Genomic DNA, 27,989 nt, shown 5'->3' with positions numbered 1-27,989 from the left:
CCGAGAGGTTTTTTCGCCCACCCCTGAGTGCGAGGTATAAATTTTTGGGAAAAAGCAACACAATGCGTGGTCCCGACAAATACAAAACTGAGGACTGATAGGCCCAGTTGAGAAAGATAGGGACACGGAGATCCACTCAAGTATTTACTCAAAACATTTAACATTTATTGTCATTTATTAATGACAGTAGTAATTCTAAGTAGCGTTTAGGGGGCAAAGTTAATCAACATTTAATCAAAGTAGTTAGGGCTCAAAGCAGCATATAGACTTAGTGATTAAGTAACATAGAGAAGAGAAGAAGTTAAGCGGATCTATGGCTAGGTTCATCTACATGGGTCCAGCCAAGAGCAGACGTAGAGGGGTCCTGAGGCCTGTTCTCCAGCTGCCAATCGAATTTAAGGCTCCTAGTCGCACGACCCTGGAGCGTCTCCCACCAGCTCTACAAACCCTTCTTAGCTCCTACCCTGATCAGTGTAATGTGGAAGTAGTTACAGTTAGAGATCCATTTCATGACGAGTATGACCGTTGTCGTTTTGGCTTCCTTAAAGTAACCCTCCGGCAGTTAACAGGGGATGGCCAAGGGGTGCGACAAAACCAATTTATTCATAGGTAACCGCTGAATTGAAGTATTATGTGAGGCTTAATAGCCTCAGAGGAGAGAATGTTGTGTATAAAATGGATATGAATAAAACACGAGGGAGACCAAGTATGAGCAACACATCATTTTATTGAGAATTCACTGGGATCGTGGGGCTATAGTCGGTGGGGGAGGATGAGCGAGAGAATGGCTGATAGTACGGGGTGCGTCCTGGGGAGGAATGTTAGCCAGCTGAGGTGTATGGAGGGGAGTATTCAGGACTGGTGGGTGAAAAAGAAGGAGAGAGGTCAGAGCCTGGGTGAGAGAAGGCCATGTCATCGTCAGTTTGATAGCTGGAGGGGGGCACAGCAGGCAGTGGGTCAGTCTGAGTAGTGAAGCATGCCAGAGGGCTTGGGTGGTTTACTTCTACACACAGTCACATAAGGGGGGGGGGGGGGGCTGTCACACACAGAGGCCTGTCGTGCATTCAGAAAAAAACACACACACACACACACACATATATATATACATATATGTGTGTGTGTGTGTATATATATATATATATATATATAAATATAAAAATGTGTATACATACATACCTACTTTTATAGGGAAAAATACATGCAGGCACTAAAATAGAAGTATAGGGAAAAGCAATAGAACTTACACATAATTTTAGAGATGGCTTGTGCAAAGTTGCGGAGATCTTCTCTCAATGAAAATCCAGTTAGGAATGACATGGTATGTGGAAGTCCATTTTAAAAAAAGCGAAACCAGACAGGCTGAACATAAGGGGGCATGGAACCAAGTTGAACCTGGAGATAAGCGTTGCTGGAAAATACTGTTTTGCAGAGATGAGCGTTGCTGGAAAATATTGTTTTGCGGAGATAAGCGTTGTTGGAAAACACCGTTAGGGTCAGTCAATGCGGAACATATTGGTATTTGGAAAAATGCTGAGGGTGGGAAATCTGACCCTAGGGAAGCTGTATAAATAGGAGAGCCTCAGCTCTGGGTTTTTTAGATCACCCTTGGGACGTCTCAACTGTGTGGATCTCATGTGAATTGGAACAATAAACTTGGACCCTTGCTTCTTCTCACTCACTGAGTAGGTGTCTTGCTTTCTTCATGCAACAGTCTGGTAGATGTGAGTATCTATTTCTATGCTGTATTTTAATTATAATTACATTCAGGTAATGGACCAAATTTGACACGACAGAACCAGGGACGTGGTGAGCCCTCCTGTCCACTTCCAAAACTCCCACTCTGGTGCTACTTCAAAACAGACTGCAGCAGCCAGTGGAGCCCTGCCTCCCAGACGTGTATTTTTTCCACAAACGCCAGGTGCCAATCAGTTCCAGAAAGCTGGAAGAGGGTCCAGACATGTCTGCTGGGGATGGAGAGAACTGGGACACTTTCAAACAAAGCACAGTCCCACAGCCCTCCCCCAATCTGGAGCAGACATACTAGCCCAGTTATTGGCATGGTTTTATTGGCTACATATTTGAGGTGATGTATGTCAGTGGTGTGCAAATTGCCATGAAAATCAGCCAGTTTAATGTATTGGTCAATACAATCACAAGTAAAATTTAATATAGTAGTATGTGCTGGATCAAGTGCTATTTTAGAAGCTTCAAAATAATGAATGTGGAAGCCATATTGTTAAATGGAACAAAATTTGTGATGATTAATGTGATACAGCAATATACTGGCAATATACTAGACTATTCAGTGCTTAATTTGTAAAACATGAAGTACCAGAACACCAAGGGAGAGGTGATCCATCAACTGGGCAGGGATAGAAAAAGTCCAGGAACATACAAACGTAACCATGCTCAAAGTGCTTCACATAATACAGTAGTGTTGAATGCCTTCACAGACCTAGGGCTAGTAGTGTAGGTATGATGAACAGGGTACAACAAGATATTGTAAATATAACCTTTAAGAATTCCTGTGGTATGACTGGAGGAATCAGCTACATATTTGCTATGTGTTACATAAGCCACAACAAATATTTTGCTCAAATCTCTGGGTATGTACTTCCCAAAGTACATTATGCCCAATAAACAACTTTAGATGAACAGAACAACACAAATACTGATATCAATGAAAAATGACTTTCTTACACACAAGGGTTTGTAGACTTTTTATATCCACTGTAGGTGTTCTTTTTCTCTAGGTGTGTGGAGAGAGTCCATGGTTGTAGATACGGATGAGCAGATGCTTGTTTTAACTTTTAACATACTGCTCGAAGCCCTTCATGATAGTAGAGGTCAGTGTGACTGGGTGGTAGTCATTAAAGCAGGAGATGACAGGAGTCTTGGAAACTAGAATGATGGTGGTCCTCTTGAAGCATGATGGAATGGCTGACAGGTTTAGGGACAGATTGTAGATGTCAGTGAATACTTCCACTAACTGGATGGCGCAGGCTGTGAGGACAAGTACATGGATGCCATCAGGTCCTGGTGCCTTGTCTAGATTTACTGCTTTGAAATAGCTGGCCACATCAGGTACAGACAGTACTCGTGTGAAAGCTGGTCCACAGAAAGTCTTTCAGCTGGGTAGGCATTATTATGAGCTCATCTCCTAGTGAGGTGGACATTCCTATCACTGTTTTTTCCTTCCTTTTTAGTCTGTTATGGAGGGCAGGTCACTACACATACGTATGAATTCTGACCCATGGTAGTTGGAGTCTACATTGTCTTAATTTCTTACTGGTGCTTTTCTGGAAGTCATATCTAACTTTCTTGTAGGCCAGCAGGTAAGCAGCAGCCTTTTTTGATTGTGAATTTTGGAACAATAGCACGATCGGTGTATTTACTGATGTATGCTGTGAGTTTGTATAATCATTCCTCTCTCTACCTGCTGCATTCTTGGGTTTTACAGCAATGCGGGAGTATGCTGATAGAGTCTTAATTCAATTGCTAAACTGTATGGGAACCCGGTTTATCCTGTTTGAGTCTTTGTTTGTATTCATGCAGGAGGATAATAGAGGTGTGATTAGCCTTAACAAATGCTGGACAGAGGAGGGATATATTTTAATTGTCATCCTATTATAATCATCATGCCATCCTTTTTTAATTCATGCAAGAAGAGAAGCAAAGAAAAAAGTGTACAGAGAAGTCAGAAAAAGAGAGGATGAAAAAAATAAGTGCAGAATAATAAGGATCACCACATGTGTGGGGATTGAACTTCTTTCTACAGAATTTCTGCATTTAGTTGGTGTTGAGTTTGAGGAACAGACACAATCTCAATATGATGGAGTGACATTTCATGACTGCCAGCAGATTAGTGTTGCTCCCATGGATGAGCTTTAGCGTTAGTCTTAGCTTTGTGACTATGCCACTGAGTTGATGTGCTTTTGTCCCTGTGCGGGCTCACTATATCTGCCTAAGGCCCCCCAGATCTCTACCGACTCAGGTCAGAATGCCTATTAGTCCACAGAAATAAAACTATTCCTAAGGACATAAGATTAATAATAAAACATCTTTAACTAATCATCACTCAACACATTGACTAAGGTCAAGGTTAAAAATACAGGAGCTGATACAGGTTATAAGGAAGAGTGCTGAAATTCTTAGTAGTGAAAAATGTGTAAACATTAAAATGCCCAAGCAGAGAGAATCTCAGGAAAGATATCAGTGGAACTGCCAAAGATGTAGCACCCTGTTCCACAGAAGCATGTGCCACAGATGTGTCTAGCTAAAAACTTGCACTGTTTTGAGCAATATTTTGGAGTCAATTTTAAACATTTCATCTTAATATCATGCACCTACCATTACACATTAGATCTAATATTAGACAATGGTCAATATGATGTCATGCTTCTGATATGTAAACTGACAGAATGGCAACCATAGTGAGAAAGAGAGAGAGAAAGACCAATAACATCGACCAGTGGCCATTATACCCAGTTGTAATGGTATACTGATCTCTAAGTAATTATTCATCTATCTCCTTCATCTATATGCCTGGTGGCCCTGGCAGTTGTGTATGCTGCCCTGCCCAAGATCCATCCCTGACCCTATTTCTGAGTATATACTGTACATCTGATAGTGATGGAGGACCAGTCCTGACCCTGTTGCAGAGTATATACACCTGTTCGTGATGGAGGACTAGCCCTGACCCTGTTGCAGAGTATATACACCTGGTAGTGATGGAGGACCGGCCCTGACCCTGTTGATGAGTTTGTAGCTTTCTTATTCAAACAGGAAATGTGCAATAGTATTATAATTAATACATCTCAATCCACTAAGCCACAATTAGTGGCCAAAAAAGTTTTTTTGAAATACAAAAATGTTTGTTGATTTGGTTTAATTGATATATCTGATGTGATTCTTCCAAAAAAATTTTTTATTTGCATTAATATTACCCCCAATAGATTCTCCAAACATTAACAGAAAAGCAAATGTTAGAAAATATCTATTAAGGGCCTGTTATTTCTTAGCAATACAATAATAACAATAATAATAAAAAATAATAATAATAATGACAACAATAAACACACACACACACACACACACACACACACACCTGGGGTTCTATGGATCTCAGATAATCACCAGAAGCAATGAGAATGACCTGAACAGCTTCTTGCGTGCATGCTAACACATGCTGACACTTTCCGACAATGATACAAACACACTGATGCATGGTGTCGACCTTATAAGCCTCAGAGGAGAATGCCATCCATCTGTGCTGTGGCACATATGTCTGCCGCATACTCCTAGCATACAGTACACCTCGACCTAGAATTGAGGAGTGAGCAGCTTGTTCTCTCTCCTCTGCCTTTTCCCCCCTCCACTTTTATTTTCTTTTTCGGAGTTTTACTTCATTTATTTGAGATACTTTTACAAACATTGAGGTTTGTAGGATCTCAAAGACTGTGCACATAAAACACTCATTATATTTGCAAATATGACAAACGGAGGATCAGAGAGTCAAGACAGATGCCAAAAAACAACTATTTCTGCATCAAGCTGTTTTGAATGCCACAGACCCCTACAAAAAGTTGTGGAACTCAAAGGGTGGATTTCCACACTCCATCAAATTAAGGAGGATGAATTATTTCTGGACTAGTTGCTTGTACTATCTACTCATGTGGCTGAATCTGACGTCACTGTTCCTTGGAACAGTTTAAGCACTAACCCAGAGATCTCAACTCGATGGGACAAAATAGGTGCAAAACTGAAGCTAATCCTGTCATACATGCCGAAGTGTCTCAGAGGGGACCTTGATCTGTCGCACTGGGGAAGACAAACGTGACTAAGAACACCCTTAGGCCTAGCTACTCACCTCATCATCAACCTCTCGTACATCAAAACCTGTATGAGGTACCGTCAGCTTCCTCCACTCCACACTCTAACTCACCAAGGAAAGGTGCTGCTGCACTCCCAGAATCATCCCAGTCCAGCTGTGAAAACCATCGTACTATCATCATCACAACTACAGAGGCTTAACCCCTCGCAGCTCTGTGGGTCACCGGCACCACACTCATCACCATGCCAACTCACCTGACACTCAGCACCGAATCCTTCTCCATGCAGAAAGAATGCACCAAAGCCCTTTAACAGCACCTACTTGTTAGAGACACAATAATCAGGGATGTTAGAAACAAAAGAATTAAAACCTTTTGTTTTCCCAGGGGAACTGTATGCAATATCATGGAAAACATCCCACAGATTCTAAGGAACAATCCAAGAACTGACAAAATGCGGGTTCAAATGACATTTCTAAACAGCAGAGTTTTAAAAGATTTTCTTTGCCTTCTGGACTCTGTGAACTCCTCCTCAGTCATATTGCATATATCAAGCCCGATACCAACAATCGGGTGGGGGTCCAGCAGCTTTAGTAGGCTGCTGGGGCTAAACACCTGGCCGGCCTCTACATGCGCTGGCCAGTGGGTGTATTTCATGGACAACTTTAACCTGATCTGGGATCGAAGACATCTGTTTAAAGTGGACGGATTTCATCTGAACATTGCTGGAACTGGAATGATCACTTCCAACCCACTCTACAGCATCTCCCTAATTTGTCCATCTGGGAATTAATAAAGTATTATCTTATTTCTCATCCACTCTTAACAGCTTTCAGCAGCAGCAACAGCAGCAGCAGCAATGCTACCTACAACCCTGTGGCACAGCCACAGTCACCTCTCAGATCAGTTGTCACCAGACTGAGAAATATGACTGAAGAAATGGATGAAATGCATGGGGATCTAACTAAGCTCAGTCAGCATCGCACCTCAAAATTTATTCCTTCTCCCACTACATTTTTCAGCAGTCCCTACAAGTGAGCCTGTCTAACATGTAGGTAACCATGCTACTTTTCAGAATATTCTGGTCATTTGCAATGTTTTGTGGCATGGCCGTCAGAAACAGAAGAGGTCCTCAAATACATGTAATTTAATTAAGGTGAACTGTACAGGTAATTATTCTATTGAAAAATCACATCTCCCCGTTCTTAAATCTGCAGTACTAAATGTTTGGTCATTAAAAAAATAAGTCTTCTGTAATTAGCCAATTTGTTGAAAATCATAAGCTGTATTTTCTTTTCCTGACAGAAACATGGCTTGACAGTAATCATAACTTGTACTTAATGAAATAATCCCCCCAGGATTTAAATTCTTCTGTGTCCCTAGAATGAATATGAAAGGCAGGGGTGTTGCCTGTCTATACTGTCATACATTATGTTGCAAACAGATTTCTCTGGGGAAATTTGAAACATCTGAGTACCTTGCAGTGCACCTCAATGATGATCAATCTGTTATTTTATTATCACCCTCCTAAATTTAACAAAGGTTTTCTTGATTACAGGGAACTGCTTTCTAGGACATTAACTCACTATGAATGTGTGTTAATTACCTGTGATTTCAACATCCATATGGATGTAATCTCTGATCCATCGACTGTCAGCTTCACAGTGTTACTAAACTCTTTTGGCCTTATGCAGCATGTATCTGGCCTCACACACAAACATACACTGGATCTGGTGATCTCATATGGTTTAACTATTAATGAACCAAAGATAGTAGACATTGTAATTTCTAACCACTATTGTGTCTTCTTTGAAATTTCAGCATGTACTAACACTGAGTTAGAAAAGGACTGTCACTGCTATCTCACTGCTGACACAGCTGCAATCTTCATGGAGCTGATATCATCTCTTCCCCTCCTTAACTCCCTTCCTTAGACACTCTAGTGGAGAGCTTTAATGTCAAGTTGATCAAATGTATTAACTCTGTTGCCCCCTTAAAAACAAAAACCGTCTCTGGGATAATTAAAGCTGCCCCTTGGAGAAATAGTACCTCTAGTGTAAGACTAAAAAGAGACTGTAAAAGAGCAGAAAGACAATGGAAATGGAAACTGTTAAATGTACTGTAATCTATCCTCTTTCTCAGTGGTCATCCCTAACATGCTTGCCCTGGTTATATAACTTATTTCTTCTGGCTGTTCTCCTGACCCATTACCCACCAACATTCTTAAGGTTTTAAATTCATTACCACCAGGCATCCTGAGCATTGTTAATCTGTCTTGAGCATTGTTAATCTGTCCTGAGCATTGTTAATGCATAAGGAATGTTTCCACACAATAATTGAAAACATTGTATCCATACAGCTCAATAACTATCTCAACATCAATAATCTTAATGAGACATTTCAGTCTTGCTTTAACTCCAACCATAGCACAGAAACGGCTCTTCTAAAAGTTTTACATGATCTGCAACAAAATAAGGACTCAGTCTTTGACTCTAATAATTGACTCTGTCAATTCTAATTCTTTTAGATCTCAGTGCCGCCTTTGACACAGTCGACTATGGGATTATGCTTGACCAACTGCAAAACTGGGTTGGTTTATCAGGCCTAGACCTAGATTGGTTTAGATACTACTTAAGTGGCAGGGAATATTATGTTACACTGGGTACACACAGCTCCAGACGTCATGCGGTATCTTGTGGTGTTCCCTAAGGCTCAATTTTGGGTCCTTTGTTATATAACTTATGTATGCTGCCATTAGCTGATGTAATTAATCAATATAACATCTCCTTCCAACATTATGTAGATGACCCGCAACTCTATCTCTCACTTGCACCAGATGCCCGCAAGTGGATTAGCACCCTTGTAAACTGCATAGAGAGCATAAACTTGTGGATGTCACAGAACTGTCTGCAGCTAAATAAAGATAAGACAGAGGTACTTATTATCGGAAATGATGCACAGAGAAAGTTAATTATGCCATATCTATTATATAAGTTAATTATGCCATATCTATTGTCTCTCAAGGCTAATAACTGCATTAAAAATTTAGGGGTCGTGTTTGACAGTGATCTTAGTTTAAAAAAAAATATATATATATATATATATATATATATATATATATATATATATATATATATATATATATATATTAGCAATGTTTGTAAAACAGCATATTATCAACTTTGTAACGTCTCTAAAGTATGTGATATTCTCTCCCCCACAGATAAACTCGTACATGCATTTGTAACATCTTAGACTCAACTTCTGCAACAGTGTTTTGGTTGGCTTACCAAAGAGCTCCATTAAACAGTTACAAAGAGTTCAGAATGCTGCTGCAAGAATGCTGACACATACTAGACTGAAGAATCATATCACTCTGGCACCTAAATCACTTCACTTACTACCTGTGTCTTAAAGAATTGATTTTAAAATCCTGTTATTAATTTTCAAATGTCTTCATGGTGGTGCTCCTACATACCTTTGTAATATGATCACTAAATATACTCCTGCTAGATCACTTAGGTCATCCAACTGCAACCTGCTGGTTGTACCCCAAACACGCCTGAATAGCGGGGAGTTGGCTTTTAGTCACTATGGGCCTGAACTGTGGAACTCTCTCTCTGACCACCTATGTTCAGTTGATTCAATTAGCACTATTGTGCTATACTAAAAGTATCTTAAAGCGCATTTGTTCACTGGGGCCTTTCTGCAAATCAGTTAAGTTGATTGATTTTATTTGTATTCTTTTATTTATTCTCTTTTATTTGCTTAGCCTTTTATTTCTTTTTGCTTATTGTCTTATTACTTTTATTGCTTATTTTTATTTATTCTTACTACTGATTTTATTTTCTTGTATCTATTGTACATGTCTTCTGTAAAGCACTTTGTAAACATTGTTTTGAAAGGTGCTATATAAATAAATACTGTTCACTGTCTTGCCAGTTTGGCCTGCCAAGTGTTTGTTTGGAGTGTGTGACTGTTTTCTCTTTTATTTATTTATTTATTTATTTATTTATTCCCATTTTTCCCCCCTTCTTGTTTCCTCTCCCCTTTTCCTTCTCTCAGAGGTGATGCTTCGTTTTTATTTTCTTCCTGCCGTAAGCACTTAATAAATGTCCACTAATACTGGAAATTCTGGCTCACATGTGAACTTTGTGAGCTGGAACATTAAAGGTATGGGGAGCCCTATAAAAAGATCTAGGGTATTTGCTCATCTGAAATGGCTCAATGCAGACATAATGTTTCTACAAGAAACCACAGAACAGTTTAGGCTTGAATGTCCATGGATTTCTGAGGTGTTTCACTCTAATGTTAACTCTAAGGCCAGGGGGGTTGCCATTTTAATTGGTAAGTCAATTCACTTTTCATCTTCCAAAGTAATATCAGATGAAAATGGCAGATACTTAATAATTTCAGGTACATTATTGCACGCCCCTGTATTATTAGTTAATATTTACGCCCCAAATTTTGATGACCCACACTTCATGAATAAGCTCTTTGAGCGTCTCCCTTCATTACATAATACTCTCCTTATATTTGGAGGAGATATGAATTGCGTTGTTGATCCTAGGTTGGACCGCTCTACTGCCAAAACCATGACACCGTCACTAATGTCAAGTACGCTTTCTGATTTCATGGCCAAGAATGGTTGCATTGATCCTTGGAGATTCTATAATCTCAGTATCAAGGAATATTCTTTCTTTTCGCAGATGCATAAGTCCTGTAGAATTGATTATTTTTTCATCGACGCCAAACTTATTTCAAAAGTGTCGATGGTTAAATATCATCCTATTGTGATTTCTGATCATGCTCCGCTTTCTTTGGATATTCAGCTTTCCCCCCAACCCCGATATTCAACACCGTGGAGGTTTAATACTCTGCTTTTGTCAGACAACGAATTTAATACATTTATTGCAGCTTCGATTGATGATTTTATTGAAATCAATCAGAATGAGGTTGAACCTATTTCTTGTTATCTGCTGTGGGAATCACTAAAAGCGTACTTACGGGGCCAAATAATTTCCGACTCCGCACATTTGAACAAAACGCGTACAGCCAAACTTCAAGAGCTATCGACTAAAATTGGCGAAATAGATCGACAATTGGTCATTGGCCCCTCTTCTGCCTTACTTAAAGATCATGTTGACTTACAGACCGAATTTGACCTCATTACAACTGCTGATGCAGAGTGCCTTCTTCTACGTTCACGCTCCGCATATTATGAACATGGCGATAAGGCAAGCCGACTCTTGGCCCACCAACTGCGTCCCCAGGCAACCTCGTGCATAATCCCTCAAATAAAAGATTCATCTGGCATACTCCATACAGACCCTAATACCATTAGCTCAATCTTTTGCTCATTCTATTCCTCTCTGTATACGTCTGAATTTCCATCTGGGACTTCTGAAATGAATGCTTTTTTAAGCAGTCTCAACTTCCCTACCATTAACCCGGATGTTGCTAAAGATCTTGATACACCATTAACCTTAGAGGAAATCAACCTAGTCATAAATAGCATGCAAAACAATAAAGCTCCTGGCCCTGATGGATTCCCAGTAGAATTTTTCAAGAGATTTATATCTAAACTGTCCCCTTTATTGCATTCTGTATATAAGGAATCTCTGCAGGATGGCTCTCTTCCTCCTACTTTACGACAAGCCTCTATGAATCTGCTTTTAAAAAAAGACAAAGATCCGAATCTCTGCAGCTCTTACAGACCCCTCTCCTTGATAAATGTGGATGCTAAGATTCTTGCTAAGGCTTTGGCTAGTCGCTTGGAAAGAATTCTTGCTGTCACAGTTTCAGAAGAACAAACTGGATTTATAAAGGGACGTCAGCTATGTTACAATATCTGCACCCTTTTAAACATTATCTACTCCAAATCCTCCGCTACAACCCCGAAGTAGTGATCTCAGTCAACGCTGAAAAAGCGTTCGACAGGGTTGAATGGGACTACCTGCTTACTGTATTACATAAATTTGGATTGGGTGATACATTTATTTCTTGGATACGCCTTCTGTACACATCCCCGCAAGCTAGTATCTCCACCAATGGTATACAATCAACTTATTTTACTTTATCCCGTGGCACTCGACAGGGCTGTCCCTTTTCTCCTTTACTTTTTGCATTAGCTATAGAGCCCTTGTCAATCTATCTGAGGTCCTCCCCCTCTTTCACTGGGATATCACGTTTGGGAATGGAATTTAAACTCTCTCTTTATGCGGATGATTTATTACTGTATGTTTCCAGCCCAAGTCGCTCTTAACCTGTAATTCTCTCCTTTCTCCAGAGATTTGGTTCATTTTCAGGTTATAAAGTTAACATGTCCAAGAATGAGTGCTATCTGGTTAATACTTTGGCATCACAACTAGATCAATCTGATATCCCCTTCAGACTGAGCCCCTCTGGCTTTAAGTATTTAGGAATCAATATAACCAGAACTCTAACTTCACTTTTCTCTGCTAACTTCTCCCCGTTAATGTCTAAAATCAAAACTGACCTTCAGCGATGGAGGTCTTTACCTCTATCGCTTATAGGAAGAATTAATACCGTAAAAATTAATATCCTGCCTAAGTTCCTCTTTTTATTCCAATGTCTCCCTCTATTCTTATCAAAACGTTTTTTTAAGACTATTGATCGGGACATTTCTAGCTTTTTATGGTGTGGAAAGGCACCCAGAATAAGTAAGCCAATGCTTCAGAGATGTAAACTCAATGCTGGCCTTTCTCTCCCAAATTTCCAGCTGTATTACTGGGCATCACATATTCATAAAATCTTATTTTGGTCGAGACCAGCGCATTCCCCATGATGTATGTTAGAGGTACATTCATGTGGCTCATCCTCTTCAATGGCTCTGCTTACCCCATCTACTTCCACCAACTTCTCTGGCTTTACAGATAACCTAGTGGTTAGTTCAAGTCTAAAAATCTGGTACCAGTTCAGGAAGAATTTTAAATTTGTTTCCGTGTCTACCTTAGCTCCGTTACTGAAAAATCACTCATTCCAACCTGCACTATCTGACCCCATGTTTGCTATCTGGCATGACAAAGGTCTCAAAACCTTCAAAGATCTCTATAGGGACGGTGCTTTTCATAGATTTGCAGATCTGTCGAGTGAATTTCAGCTTCCACCATCCCATCTTTTTCGCTATTTTCAAGTTAGACACTGCACAAAATCATTGTTTCCTACTTTTCCCTCCTCACCCCCAAATCAACTATGGGATGATTTTCTCTCTTCTGACCCTCTTCAGAAATCTCTTATTTCGAGAATTTATAATAAACTTTTACCCTACGACAGCCCACCTATCACTAAAATCAAGGTTGCTTGGGAGGGCGAATTGGGGTTGACCCTACATGAAGCCTGGTGGGATGTTGCCCTTAACAAGATCCACACAAGCTCATCTTGTGCTCGTCTCTCTTTGATACAGTTCAAGATATTGCACAGGATTCATTTCTCCAAAACACGTCTGTCACAGATTTATCCCACTGTCACTGCCAGATGTGATAAATGTCATGCCTCTCCCTGCAACCTAACCCACATGTTCTATCCCTGCCCATTATTATTCTCGTTTTGGCAGAGGTATTTTGATAGCATCTCAAAAATACTGTCTATTACTGTTAAACCCTCTCCCCATATTGCCATATTTGGGTATCCGGAGGATTATAACAGGTACAACTTGAACCAATTAGATCTCTTGGCGTTCACTTCCTTGTTAGCAAGACGGCACCTTCTTTTCCATTGGAAATCCATAAAGCCTCTCTCCAGCACTCAGTGGTTCAGGGATGTGATGTCTTTTCTAAAATTGGAAAAGATTAGGTACTCTCTGGGTGCCTACTCTGATATGTTTTACAGTAATTGGCAGCCGTTTTTAACCTTCTTCAAGTCTCTGCCATTTTTGTCTTCTGATTGAGGGAACCCCCCTTATTTTATTTATTAAAATTTTATTTAGTTTATTAATTTATTTTATTTTTTATTATTATTTATTATTATTTTTTAGCTATTGATATTTTTTATTGAGTATGTACAAATGTATGAATGTGTGTTCTAATCTGTACACAAAACCTTTCAATAAAAATATTGAATATATATATATATTTCTCTCATAAGAATTCACAGGGATACCAATAATTGTTGCACACCTATATTTAACTGTTTTTTTTTTTTATAAACATATGTTGTGTTTGCAATTGTTATACATCAATGAGAGCAGAGTATTTTTGTGATTTTTTTAAACAAAAGATCAAAAGGTTAAACAATAAAAACAATTTTCACAGCCTTGTTTGCTCATGTTTACCAAGGGTGCCAATATTAGTGGAGGGCACTGTGTATATTTAAAGCTATATTTCTGCTTTCTCAGCACATACAGCCCAACTGCATACCAATCTCTGTATTCTGAAATGTAGTAGTCTCATCATATAGCTAATAACAGCAATAATAATAATAATAATAATAATAATAATAATAAAACCCAATAAAAACATACCTCACCACTCATTGGTCCATATTTATGTCCAGATTTATCAGGCTCATCCAAATATAAAGTGTAAAAGTCTGGCCTAAAGAAGTAGAGAATAAAATTCTTAACTTTAACACATTCAGTTCCCATTCAAGTAATTATGTATTAACCATGCATAACTTAATTGATAATGAAACAATTTAAAGAGCATTGCACTGTTAAATAATAATTAAAATAAACATTCAAAAAGCATGTGATTTGTCATTTCTCTTTCATGCATTTTAGTTAGTAAGCGCCTAAAAGAAAAAAACAAAGAAAAGTCCGTGGTGTTCAGAACTATATTATATACCGTATCTCACAAAAGTGAGTACACCCCTCACATTTTTGTAAATATTTTATTATATCTTTTCATGTGACAACACTGAAGAAATGACACTTTGCTACAATGTAAAGTAGTGAGTGTACAGCTTGTATAACAGTGTAAATTTGCTGTCCCCTCAAAATAACTCAACACACAGCCATTAATGTCTAAACTGCTGGCAACAAAAGTGAGTACACCCCTAAGTGAAAATGTCCAAATTGGGTCCAAAGTGTCAATATTTTGTGTGGCCACCATTATTTTCCAGCACTGCCTTAACCCTCTTGGGCATGGAGTTCACCAGAGCTTCACAGGTTGCCACTGGAGTCCTCTTCCACCCCTCCATGACGACATCATGGAACTGGTGGATGTTAGCGACCTTGTGCTCCTCCACCTTCCATTTGAGGATGCCCCACAGATGCTCAATAGGGTTTAGTCCATCACCTTCACCCTCAGCTTCTTTAGCAAGGCAGTGGTCGTCTTGGAGGTGTGTTTGGGGTCGTTATCATGCTGGAATACTGCCCTGCGGCCCAGTCTACGAAGGGAGGGGATCATGCTCTGCTTCAGTATGTCACAGTACATGTTGGCATTCATGGTTCCCTCAATGAACTGTAGCTCCCCAGTGCTGGCAGCACTCATGCAGCCACAGACCATGACACTTCCACCACCATGCTTGACTGTAGGCAAGACACACTTGTCTTTGTACTCCTCACCTGGCTGCCGCCACACATGCCTGATACCATCTGAACCAAATAAGTCTATCTTGGTCTCATCAGACCACAGGACATGGCTCCAGTAATCCATGTCCTTAGTCTGCTTGTATTCAGCAAACTGTTTGCGGGCTTTCCTGTGCATCATCTTTAGAAGAGGCTTCCTTCTGGGACGACAGCCATGCAGACCAATTTGATGCAGTGTGCAGTGTATGGTCTGCGCACTGACAGGCTGACCCCCCACCCCTTCAACCTCTGCAGCAATGCTGGCAGCACTCATACGTCTATTTCCCAAAGACAACCTCTGGATTTGACGCTGAGCATGTGCACTCAACATCTTTGGTCGACCATGGCGAGGCCTGTTCTGAGTGGAACCTGTCCTGTTAAACCGCTGTATGGTCTTGGCCACCATGCTGCAGCTCTGTGTCAGGGTATTGGCAATCTTCTTATAGCCTAGGCCATCTTTATGTAGAGCAACAATTCTTTTTTTCAGATCCTCAGAGAGTTCTTTGCCATGAGGTGCCATGTTGAACTTCCAGTGACCAGTATGAGGGAGTGTGAGAGTGATGACACCAAATTTAACAGACCTGTTCCCCATTCACACCTGAGACCTTGTAACACTAACAAGTCACATGACACTGGGGTGGAAAAATGGCTAATTGGGCTCAATTTGGACATTTTCACTTAGGGGTGTACTCACTTTTGTTGCCAGCGGTTTAGACATTAATGGCTGTTTGTTGAGTTATTTTGAGGGGACAGCAAATTTACACTGTTATACAAGCTGTACACTCACTACTTTACATTGTAGCAAAGTGTCATTTCTTCAGTGTTGTCACATGAAAAGATATAATCAAATATTTAAAAATGTGAGGGGTGTACTCACTTTTGTGAGATACTATATATATATATATATATATATATATATATATATATATATATATATATATATATATATATATATATATATATAAAGAGAATTGTCTAAATTTCACCATGTGAAGGCACTGTCCTAGGCTGACACACACACACACACACACACACACACACACACATTATTCTTTGTACATGAAAAAAAGACATCCAAATACCTTTCTGCTTGTGGCAAACTCAACCATTCAAAAATGGTCATCACTCTACTTTCAAATGGAATACTCCTATTGTAAGAATAAAAAGTAAAGAAAATCATGCCATTAAATTTAAACTTACTATTTAAACTGCCACTTAAGAGTTTGGGGACATCTTTTTTATTTTAAATGGCTGTAAAATTTGTTTTTCAACACTATTTCAGCATCAATGGTACCAGTGGTTCCAGTGTACAGGTATCACCAACAACACCCAGTGATACTTGGGGTCTAGCAGTACTGTTTGTCGTAATGTATATATTATTTATACAACTATTTCTTTTAATAAAATAAACATTTTTAAGTAAAGTTAAAAAAACAAACAAACCCTCAAATGAACTGAAAAATGACTTTGATGCTTGTACTGAAGATCCTTAGCATTGTCTGATTATAGTATACAGATGTGAAAGAGTAATGACTCATAATGGCACTATCTAGTGTCACTCAGAAGAGGATGGGTTCCATTTTGAGTCTGGTTCCTCTCAATGCTTCATCCTCTTGTCTTCTCAATGAGTTTTTCCTCAATGCTATCACCTCCAGCTTGCTCATTGGGGACCTAAATCTGGATCAAATTTCTGTAAAACTGCTATGTGACAATGTCCACTGTTGAATGGACGGTTACTTTATTTTTTATGAACTTAAAAATATAGAAAAAGGTAGGCAGGTCAAGAATTACCATTAAGAATAACAATAATTCCAGCGTGTAATAAAGAGTGTCACGTTTCGTGACGCAACGGAGATAAGGTAGGATGCAAGCGCAGGTTGAACAACAGTTTTATTTAAAGAGAGACAGGCAGACAAATCCAAACGTGATCCAAAAACGTAATCTAGTAACATGCAAGGTTCAGGCGATCGGCAAACAGGCATAAACGAGACAAGGCAGAAATCAACGTCGTGGTCTTGGGATACAGGGTCGATATACCAAACATGAAACAGAAACAGCAGCGAGGGACTGGTAGCGGAGAAACCAGAGTGAACTTAACAAACGAAACTACACATGACATGAACTATGAACTAAGACTATGAAACGAAACATGAAACTATGACTATAACTGTGGTTATCTATCGTAAGGACTCTAAACTAAACGACTAACTCATTCAACATTCCGCGCTGTGTGCTGTGAGGCGCGCCGTATATATGCGGAGATAATCAGCGTTGTAATGGCTGACAGCTGAGGGCAATTCAGACACACGTGAGACTACAACCAATGACAGAACGGGGAGGAGACATGACAGAAACATAAACAAATGCACGTGTCGAAATGTCACGACTGTCCACAAGGGAAATGCAGGTGCTCGCGCACCTGCTCGTGCACGCACGCTCACATGCTCCACAGCGCGCTGCTTAAAGGGGAACTCGTGACAGAACCCCCCCCCCCCCAAGGGCACTCCTCCCGGAGTGCCATGAAACATCCATCTCCATTGGCGGCCCCGGCCCCCTGGGCAGAATGTCCCAAGCAGAGCCTGGAGACCGCACGGCGTTCTTGGCGAAACAACAAGGCCGAGCGACATACATGGCAGAGCAGGGAAGCAGAGCGACGACCTCAGCTGGGCAGACAGGCTGAGCTACGTCCTCGGCGGAGCATGAAAGTGGAGTGACGTCCTCAGAGCATGAAGGCAGAGCGATGACCACAGCCGGGCAGACAGGCTGAGCGAAGTCCTCGGCGGAGCACGAGGGCAGAGCAACGACCACAGCCGGGCAGACAGGCTGAGCAACGTCCTCAGCCTGCCGTGGCAGAGCGACAACCACAGCCAGGCAGAAAAGCAGAGCGACGTCCTCGGCTGAGCAGGGAAACAGAGCGCTGTACTCAGCAGAGCAGGGAAGCAGGGCGACGTCCTCGTTAGAGCATGGAAGTGGAGTGACGTCCCCGGCTGAACAGGTAGGCAGAGCGACGACCTCAGCCGGGCAGACAGGCTGAGCGAAGTCCTCAGTGGTGCATGAAGGCAGAGCGACGTCCTCGGCTGAACAGGGAGGCTGAGCGACAACCTCAGCTGAACAGGGAGGCTGAGCGACATCCACAGCTGAACAGGGAGGCTGAGCGATGACCTCAGCTGAACAGGGAGGCTGAGCGACGACCTCAGCTGAACAGGAAGGCTGAGCGACATCCACAGCTGACCAGGGAGGCTGAGCGACGTCCACAGCTGAACAGGGAGGCTGAGCGACGACCTCAGCTGAACAGGAAGGCTGAGCAACGTCCACAGCTGAACAGGGAGGCTGAGCGACTTTGAGGTAGCTGAACAGTGGGGAATCCTTGAGTCCGGTAGGAGATGGAGCGACGTCTCTCACAGAACGTGGAGGCAGAGCGACATTCTCCACTGAACATGAAGGCTGAGCAAGAGCCATAATAGGGGAGAGAGGGTGGGAGTTGGTCTCCGCCCTGACCACAGACTCCCCCTCCTGTCGGCGTGGCATGGCGTAGTCCTTTGTGAACATTGCCGGTGGTGACCTGGTGCATGGTCTGTCCCGCCGCAGCAGCCCGAGCATGCGGTAATTCTGAGCGAGTAGTTCATCTGTCCTTCTTCCCTGCTCCAATAGTCCTCTATACCACTCCTCATATGCTGCAAACCAGGCATCCATCTTGGTGATCTGCTGCTTCTGATAAATGGTCTTTCGTTCTGTCACGTATCGAGGTTGCAGCTCTGGAGTTGAGATCACCTCGTAGATCTCAGGCTGGGGCTCTGAGGTCACCAGGTGAACCCTGGGCATGGGCAGAACTTGGGCGGCTGTGTCGGTAGACTCGGGCGTGAGTAGAACTTGGGCGGCCGAGTCGGTAGACTCGGGCGTGAGCAGAACTTGGCTGTGCGTGTCGGCAGATTCGGGCGTGGGCAGAACTTGGCTATGTGTGTCAGCAGACTCGGGCGTGAGCAGAACTTGGCTGTGCGTGTCAGCAGACTCGGGCTTTGGCAGAACTTGGGTGGTCATGTCGGTAGTCTTGGGCGTGGGCTGAACTTGGGCGACCGGGTCGGTAGACTTGGGCGTGGGCTGAACTGGGGCGACCGGGTCGGTAGACTTGGGCGTGGGCTGAACTTGGGTGACCGGGTCGGTAGACTTGGGCGTGACATCAGGAACATCTGACAAGTACTAAATAGGGTGGCTAGACATAAGCCCTTTCTCACAAAAAAACATCCAAACTCAAGTAAATCACCCAAGCCATGTGGCAAAATGTGTTATGATCTGATGAGACCGATTTCAAAAGGTACAACAGTTCCATAATCCCAGGTATGTTTAATGCAAAAAACATCACCAAAGGAACACCACACCCATGATGAGTGCAGCCAAAAAGACTGAGAGGTGTAATAAAATCAAAAGGTGCTTCAACTAAGTATTAGTTTAGGGGTGTGTATACTTACGTAACTAGGTTATTGTAATTTTCCCCTCAAAAGTTTCTGATCATTTTTCATTTTATTTGTATACTTTGCAATTTCACATTAAAGTTGAGAAAAGTTCTGACATGATTTATTTTAATGCATTTTTTTTAACTTCACAAAAAACTGCCATTTTAACAGGGAAGTGTAGACTTTATATCCATTGTAAATTCTCTGACTCTTCAAACCTTGTGCTAACACTCAACAACAATCTTCTAAGTAAAAGATTGAGGATATGAAAATGCATGCAAAACTAAAGAAGGCTATAAAAAGATATCGAAGCGCTTTCCTCTGTCTGAAACGTCTTTAACAAAAAATGGCAGTTAAGCAGAGCTATGTAAGTCAAGGCAAGATCTAGAAGACCAAGAAATATCTCCAGTAAAATTGCCTGCATGCTGGGAAGAAAGGCAAAGCAAAACTCCTGTATGACATTTAGGACAAGCAGGAAGGTTTAGCCGAGTGGTGCATCATTCTAGTGTGCAGCATTTACCTGCATGAAAGAGTCATCAGAAGGAAACCTTACCCATGACCCAATCAAAAAAAGTGAATGTCTGATCAATGCAAAACCACATCTAGATACAGCAGAAGCATTTTGGCAACAAATACTTTGGACTGGAGAAGTAAAAATTTAACTCTTTCTTTGGAGAAAAAAGAAGCAGCATTTGATGAAAAGAACACCTTGCCCCTGCTAAGCCTGGGGGTGGATCTATTATGAGATGGAGTTGTGTGGTAGCTGTTGGCACAGAAAACACTGCACAGATAGATGGAAAATCTTATATTTATGCTTCAAAGCTGCATAATGGGGAATAATAAGCTTGGTGTCCCCAACCTTTTGACCTGCAGTGTATATTCAATAAAACACAAACAAATTAAGATGATTAATGCAGATAAGTTCACTGAATAATAATTAAAACATACTTACTCATTATACTTTTTATGCAAATTTGGAAATTTTCCTTTAATAGCTACGTCCGATCCAGGCCAGAAGAACGTCCCAGATTTAAGGTTGTTGTTCATGGCTGTGAGCCAAACCTAAACGTGAGTTTAATAAAATCAAGTGCACTTGTTGGTATGAAATGTCCAGGTACTCTGCAGTTAAGATATGGAATAGCAATATACAACTTAAAAGTTTTACATGTAAGAGTTTAACACTTCCTCTTAACTTTAATAGATGTGCAATCAAAACCTTGACTTTAAATCAAGTAGGCTTTAATAGGATTAGCCATTTAATCAAGCAAATATCAGATAAACACCATATATTATTTGGTTACTAACTGCTAATGAGACCAAGCTTTTTATTGTGTGGTTTATATTAATTCACTAATTATTTATAATTAGGAGAAGCAGTCACATAAATCATAGATCCACCTTTATTGTAGTTATGTTATTTGTTACCGTGTAGCCTGTAGTATTGAACTCTTTTTATTAAAGAGGATGTGGGGGCGTAGTCTAACAATTCTGCAACGGGAGTGTGTGTAATGAGCGATTTAATGTGGCACACCCAAGGACTGTATATATGAGTGGATAACAAGGTGCCATTGACTTCCATAGTGCATTTTTAAAGTCTTTTTTCGGATAGAAAGTCATGACCTTGGCTGAATTTGCACAGTAGAGAGACTGGTCAGATTGGACACGCCCCGATTCATGCTGGCAGCTACCTGAAATGCAACTTAAGATGGTGCTTTAAGGCATTCGCAGGTATAGTGAGTTTACTGTTGTAACTTAAAATGGAAGTTTGGCTCAATCCCTCTTCACTAACATGGGAATGGGCAGGGTTAAAAACTGTACTGCAAGCAGCCACTAGGGGGCCTCAGGGACAGTCTGGCTTCACTTTTAAACCCCTGCCCTGTTATGAAGTCCACTCATATATACAATCACAAACTCTCTCTCTCACACACACTCAATCTCGTGTTGTGTTCATGTGTTGTGTGCCTAATGAAACAGACGTCTAACGCAGGTGCAAAGCAGCCAAGTTTCAGCAAATTAAAGTGGTTTATGATTTTCCTCCCTTTCATGTCTTTTTTCCTATAATAAAAGTTTACATACGCAATCACACTGAGTCTGTTGGATTCCTGAGAAGCAAGGTCATTGCCACAATTATGTTTCCCCATTTGAACTGTAACTGTGTTTCAGAATGTAATACACTGTCTTTATTAAGGTTTTAAGGACAATGATTTATGGATTACCACAAATAAATACCACGCTGAGAACACCCACTTGCGTACTGCTTCACCTCATCTATACATGTTACAGCTGGCCTCAATGACGTGCAAAATATTCTAACTCTGTCAGTGGCAAAAAAGAGAGGTGTGTTTGTACTACATTTTGTCAGAAGTCGATGACTTAATTGTACAATTCCAGAATCAGTGAAGTAATGATAGTTTACAATGTTAAATTAGTTAATAGCATTCTCTCAAATGTTGATCTTAAATTAGTTAATAGCATTCTCTCAAAGGAGGAAGCATTTGGACATCAATACAAGGAGATGGATGGATCCCTGCAATGGATTTCTTCCTCTTTGTACCCAGATAGACTCCATTTCCAAAATGCTTTCTGAATAAATGAATTAATTAATTAAATGAATGAATAAATGAATAACCTAAGCTTATATACTCATCTGGTTGCTTATAAACCCAAACATTGCAATTAAATATCTGTTCAACCAATACATCTTTTATCGTTGTCCCAGCCAGCAGCATACACCAGGGGTTTTCTAGTAATATTCTGGGTTTTTTTTTTCTCTCTCTCTGCCTGGTAGGATTTTCTTGTTAGCAACATGTAAACCTCTGCTGATAAAGAAAGAGTTACAGTAAGGGAAATAAGTATTGAATATGTCAACATTATTTTCAGTAAACATATTGAAAAAACAATAGGTTGCGAAGCTCTTTGCTTTTACCCGTCATGAGATCTGTTTCTTGTGCGACACCTTGGTAATGAAAAGCCTTTTTATAGACCATCAATTTGCTAACCCAGCTGATATTAATTTGCACAGATAGGAAGTATAATTACTTACGGATTTCAGCTGGTTCCTTGCCTTACCTTGCCTTGGAGAACTGCTTTTTCTTAGCGTGTTCAATACTTTTTTCCTGTGTCATTCCACTTTATTACACATAACTTCATTTATGGACTTTAATGTTTGTATTTCTTTATCTCTGTGTATTTCTTGAGTTAAAACCGAAGTCTGGTGACAATTTCCTGTGAATAGCCTCATTGGAAATATGTTTACTGAAAAAAATGTTGATGTGTTCAATACTTATTTCCCCCACTGTGTATAGCAATTATGCAGAGAAAAACAATATAAGCAGCACTGCCTCTCCCTTCAACAGCTTCAGTAATGAACTGTATTTAACCCAGAAAGGAAGACTTGTATTACATTATAAAATAATGTATGTAGTTCATGCATTTAAATGGCACAACTCTATGTACAGTCAATTCAAGTATTGTTAGAGTAAATGAGCAAAAATTCATACAGTATTGAGAAAAAGTATTTGCCCCATCCTAATTTCTCTGTTATTGTGTATATCTCATACTAAATTGTTTCAGAAATTAAAACAAAATCTAATATAAAACAAAGGCAACCTGAGTAAACACAAAATACAGTTTTTAAATGATAATGTTATTTACTGTAGCACAACAGTTATCCAATACCAACTGGTGTGAAAATGTATTTGCCCCCAAAGTTACTAATTCCCCAAATCTATGAAACTGTATTCATAATGGGGTTCAGCTGGACTAGACGCAAGCAGGCCTGATTACTGCAAAACCTGTTCTATCAAATCAACACTTAAATAGAATGTTTTCAACAGCATGAGGTTGGTTAAAAGGTCTTACACACTATGCCAAAATTAAAAGGAATTCCATAAATGATGAGGAAGAAGGTGATTGAAATACATCAGTTTGGGAAGGGTTACAATGCGTTTTCAAAGGCTCTGGGACTCCAATGAATCACAGTGAGAGCTAAATGGAAAAACTCAGCACTGTAGTGAACCTTCCCAGAAGTGGCCGACCTTCCAAAATTCCTCAGAGAGCACAGCAACTACTCATCCAGGAAGTCACAAAAGAGCAAAGGACATCAAAGGACCTACAGGCCTCTCTTGTATCAATAAAGGTCACTGTTGACCATTATCAGAAAGACACTGGGCAAAAATGGCATCCATGGAAGAGTGGCGAGGCGAAAACCACTGCTAACCCAGAAGAACATTAAGGCGCGTCTGAATTTTGCCAAAACACACCCTGATCATGATCAAACCTTTTTGGAGAATGTTCTGTGGATTGATGAGTCAAAAGTGGAACTGTTTAGAAGACAGGGATCCGTTACATCTGGCATAAACCAAACAAAGAATTCCACAAAAAGAGCATCATACCTACGGTCAAGCATGGTGGTGACAGTGTGATGGTGTGGGGATGCTTTGCTGCTTCAGGGCCCGGGCAACTTGCAATAATTGAGGGAAACATGAATTCTGCTCTCTACCAGAAAATCCTAAAGGAGAATGTCTGGTGTTCAGTCTGAAAGTTGAAACTCAAGCGCTGGATTATGCAGCAAGACAATGATCCAAAGCATATGAGTAAGTCCTAGTCCTAGAAGTAAGTGAAAGTCTGATCTCCAGTTGTCGGAAGCATTTGGTTGCAGTTATTGCTGCTAAAGGTGCCACAACCAGATTTTAAGTTTAAGGGACAATAAGTTTTTAATTTTAATATGGGTGATGGCTGTTGGATAACTCTTTTTGCTTCAATAAGAAAATAAAAACTGTATTGTGTGTTTACTCAGGTTACCTTTGTTTTATGTTGTATTTCGTTTGAATATCTAAAACTATAGTATGAGATATACAAATACGGAATAAATCAGGATATATACTTTTTCACAGTACTGTATATAAAATGAATAACACATGTAATTAGTAATAGTTTGACCTTGCAAAAGCAGAACATTTTTCTTCTTCATATTCTTAGCCTTGAGCATATGAACCACACTGATCATATATGGTTGCTCACTCTTGCATTAACTTGTTGGCACTAGTCTGCTACCATAATAACATGGCACCATGTGAAAAAAAAAGCTTTCAGCATTTTTCATTTTATCAATACGGGCCAGGCTGGTTATTGTGCTATGGCAAATAAGAAAAAAAAGAAAGAAATTTTCTAGATAAAAAGCCTCCATACAAAGAAGAGCATCTGAGATATTTGTATAAGATGGTAAAAGGGCTGCTGTAAAAAATGACTGCATAATGAATTTCACTAAACTTGGTTTCCTCTGCCGTGACCAAAACATATCCTAATCAAGACAGACAAAACTCTACATTAATGTAATGCAGTGGTCTCTTAATTTTAGCATATGGTCCAGAAACCTATGAATATAAGTAAATGATCTTATATTCATCTATCTGTCTGTTTTGAAGAAGGGTGGAAAATCCTTCTACAAGTGTTCTCACCAGAAGGGGATTATTCAATATTGCTTGTGGAAATTATAAGCAATTTAAGCCAGTGTTTTGAATCCAGCATTAAAGCAAAACTTTTACAGTGCCTCCATATGACTAAACACAAAATATTACTCTAGTTACTGGTTTGCACATACTTACTGGTTCACCATGGTACCAAAAGGCATTAAACTTCTCATTTCCTTTCAAACTGAAGGTGGCATTATGGATAACATCATACATCTTATTGTCCACAATCCCATGTGACTCTGGATAAAGACCCTTTGAAAAATATATTATTTAATGTATTTATTCTTTTATAGATGTCATACCCAACCAGAATAAGCTTTTTTAAAAAAGTATAGATTGCAAAATCTTTATTCCAAGTAACATGCACATATTCTCTCTACTTACTGTTACAATGGTGTAATGATTGGGGAAGGTCTTTGTGGGATAAGCAGGACGCATATATTTTGTAGAAGTTCCACATTTTCCTGAAAAGACAAAAAGGGTCAAATGTTTTCCTCTATTTTTCCTAATATCTTCTTAAATCCTTAAAACAATAAATAGCCTTCTGGTTGCAAATACGTTCTAGACAAAAATAAAAAGTTTTTAAAAGGACATCCCCAGGTGCAGTGAAGTCTTTCCATAATTATTTCTACAAAACCACTCATAAGACATAAATTAATCAGTAACACATACTTAGCTTGCTGATGGTTGGAAGTTGGCCTCCATAAACTTTTAGGTACTCTGCTCTGAAGCCATCCAGTGATATTAGAATTAGTGGTGGTTTGGAAAAACTGTCAAAACAAAATGAATAACATCAATACAATTTGCTGCTGTACATCTACAATGAATAACAACATTCCAGATTAAAGATGTTATACTCATTTAGTCTTTTAGTCTTTACACTGATTTAATGATTTAGTCTTTTTGAATAAGCCACTAATGCAAAGGAGTCACTGCCATGGGCTGACTCCTTTCTTTTAGTTAATCAGAACTGTACCTGGTGGACCGAAGACAGACTATAGCATGAGCAAAAAACCTTATCAGGGCTCAACATGTTTTCGACAATTATTGAGGAAGAACTGACAGCATAAGAAATTCTGAGACTAAAAATGGAGTAAAGAGAGAACCTCAAATCTCATTCAAATGACCCAATTGAATGGCTTACAGACTGAACGTGACCAGAGTGATTACATCAACCAAGGACTCTGATATGTAGTCCCCTCTAAAAGTACTGAAACAGCGAGAGCATTTCTTTTGTTTTTACATCTAAACGTGCTAAACAACATAAAACATAGAACCTTTTGTATTGGACCACACAATTTTTAGGTGAGCAAAATATTAGATCAGAGGAGCTTTAAAGTAAATAAATGTAAATCACACTTAATATTTGGTTGCATATCCCTTGCTTGCAACAACTGCATCAAGCTGGTGAATCAATGACCACCAAATTGTTGGTTTCTTCGTTTGTGTTGCTTTTCCAGGCTTTTACTAACCCTAACCCAGCTTCTTTCAGTTGTTGTTTGCTTCAGGGGGTTTCTCCCTTCAGTCTCCTCTTCAGGAGGTGAAATGCTGTTCAACTGGGTTAAGGTCTAGTGATTGACTTTTTCCACTTTTTCCCCCTGATGAACTCCTTTGTTGAGTTGGCAGTGTGTTTTATATCATTGTCTTGGTGCATGATAAAGTTCTTCCAGATTAATTTGGATGCATTTCTCTGTAAATTGGCAGACAAAATGTTCTTGAAAACTTCTGAATTCATTCTGCTACTACCATCATGAGTTCTATCATCAATAAAGATTAGTGAACCTGTTGGAGAAGGAGCCATGCAAGCCCAAGCCATGACACTACCTCTACCATGTTTCACGATGAGCTTGTATGTCTTGGATTATGAGCAAATCCTTTCTTTCTACATACCTAGGCCTTTCCATCACAGTGGTAGAAGTTAATCTTGGTTCCAGATCTTTTGTGGCTCATCTCTGTATTTCTTTGCGAACTCCAATTTGGTTTTCAAATTCTTACTGCTGATGAGTGGATTGCATCTTATGGTATGGCCTCTATATTTCTGCTCTCAAAGTCCTCAAATGGTGGATTGTGATACGTTCACCCCTGCCCTGTGGAGGTTGTTGACGTTACTGACTGTTGTTTTGGGGTTTTTCTTCACTGCGCTCACAATGTTTCGGTCATCAGCTGCTGTTGCTTTCCTTGGCCAACCCATTTGGTATCTATTGCTCAGTACACCAGTGGTTTCTCTCTTTTTCAGGACATTCCAAATTGTTGTATTGGCTATGCCCAATGCTTCTGCAATGCCTCTGATAGATTTCCCCTGTTTTCTTAGCTTCAAAATGGCTTGCTTTTCTCCCATAGACAGCTCTCTGATCTTCATGTTAGTTTATCCTTTGTCTTCACAGACAAAACCCAGGTCTCAAACCAAGACTAGATATTCAGAGCTATTAATAGTTTAAACAATTAATCCAACAGGACACACTTGGGCAACAAGAAGCACCAGTCAGTCACATGTTCCAATATTTTTGATAACACAGCAAATGGAAAGGTTAAAACAAATGGTGAGATGTTCAAAATTGTTTAACATTTCTAGATGTAAATATGAGGAAATGAAAGCTGAAATTCTGATCTATCGCCTTGTATTCACCTTTTCATCTCAAATCCAAATGTCTTCAGTGTATAGCGAAAACAACCGAATCAAGCTTGTTATTCCAAGAATTTCAGA

The 27,989-nt window shown here is 40.0% G+C and overlaps 1 protein-coding gene across 5 annotated transcripts in view; it reads right to left on the bottom strand.

The window, feature by feature from the left end:
* The window catches only part of enpp1 (ectonucleotide pyrophosphatase/phosphodiesterase 1), a 96,860-nt gene that overhangs the window by 29,687 nt on the left and 39,184 nt on the right, over positions 1-27,989 (bottom strand). For 4 of the 5 annotated variants that reach the window (XR_008388225.1, XM_053646518.1, XM_053646503.1 and 1 more), the window contains 6 exons: positions 25,958-26,055; positions 25,670-25,749; positions 25,418-25,537; positions 20,764-20,873; positions 16,443-16,508; positions 14,314-14,386 (listed from right to left, as the gene is read on the bottom strand). Coding sequence is in view for 4 of the 5 variants with exons in the window: in XM_053646518.1 (XP_053502493.1) it covers positions 14,314-14,386; positions 16,443-16,508; positions 20,764-20,873; positions 25,418-25,537; positions 25,670-25,749; positions 25,958-26,055 (547 nt within the window). In the remaining variant the exon portion in view is untranslated. The remainder of the gene's footprint in view (positions 1-14,313; positions 14,387-16,442; positions 16,509-20,763; positions 20,874-25,417; positions 25,538-25,669; positions 25,750-25,957; positions 26,056-27,989) is intronic. The other variant, XM_053646510.1, reaches the window with a different exon arrangement.

The sequence above is a fragment of the Ictalurus furcatus genome, chromosome 2 (assembly GCF_023375685.1).
Source record: "Ictalurus furcatus strain D&B chromosome 2, Billie_1.0, whole genome shotgun sequence".
NCBI classification, from domain to species: Eukaryota; Metazoa; Chordata; class Actinopteri; order Siluriformes; family Ictaluridae; genus Ictalurus; species Ictalurus furcatus.
The sequence above is the reverse complement of the archived record's forward strand: the minus strand, read 5'-3'. Positions and strand labels throughout refer to the sequence as shown.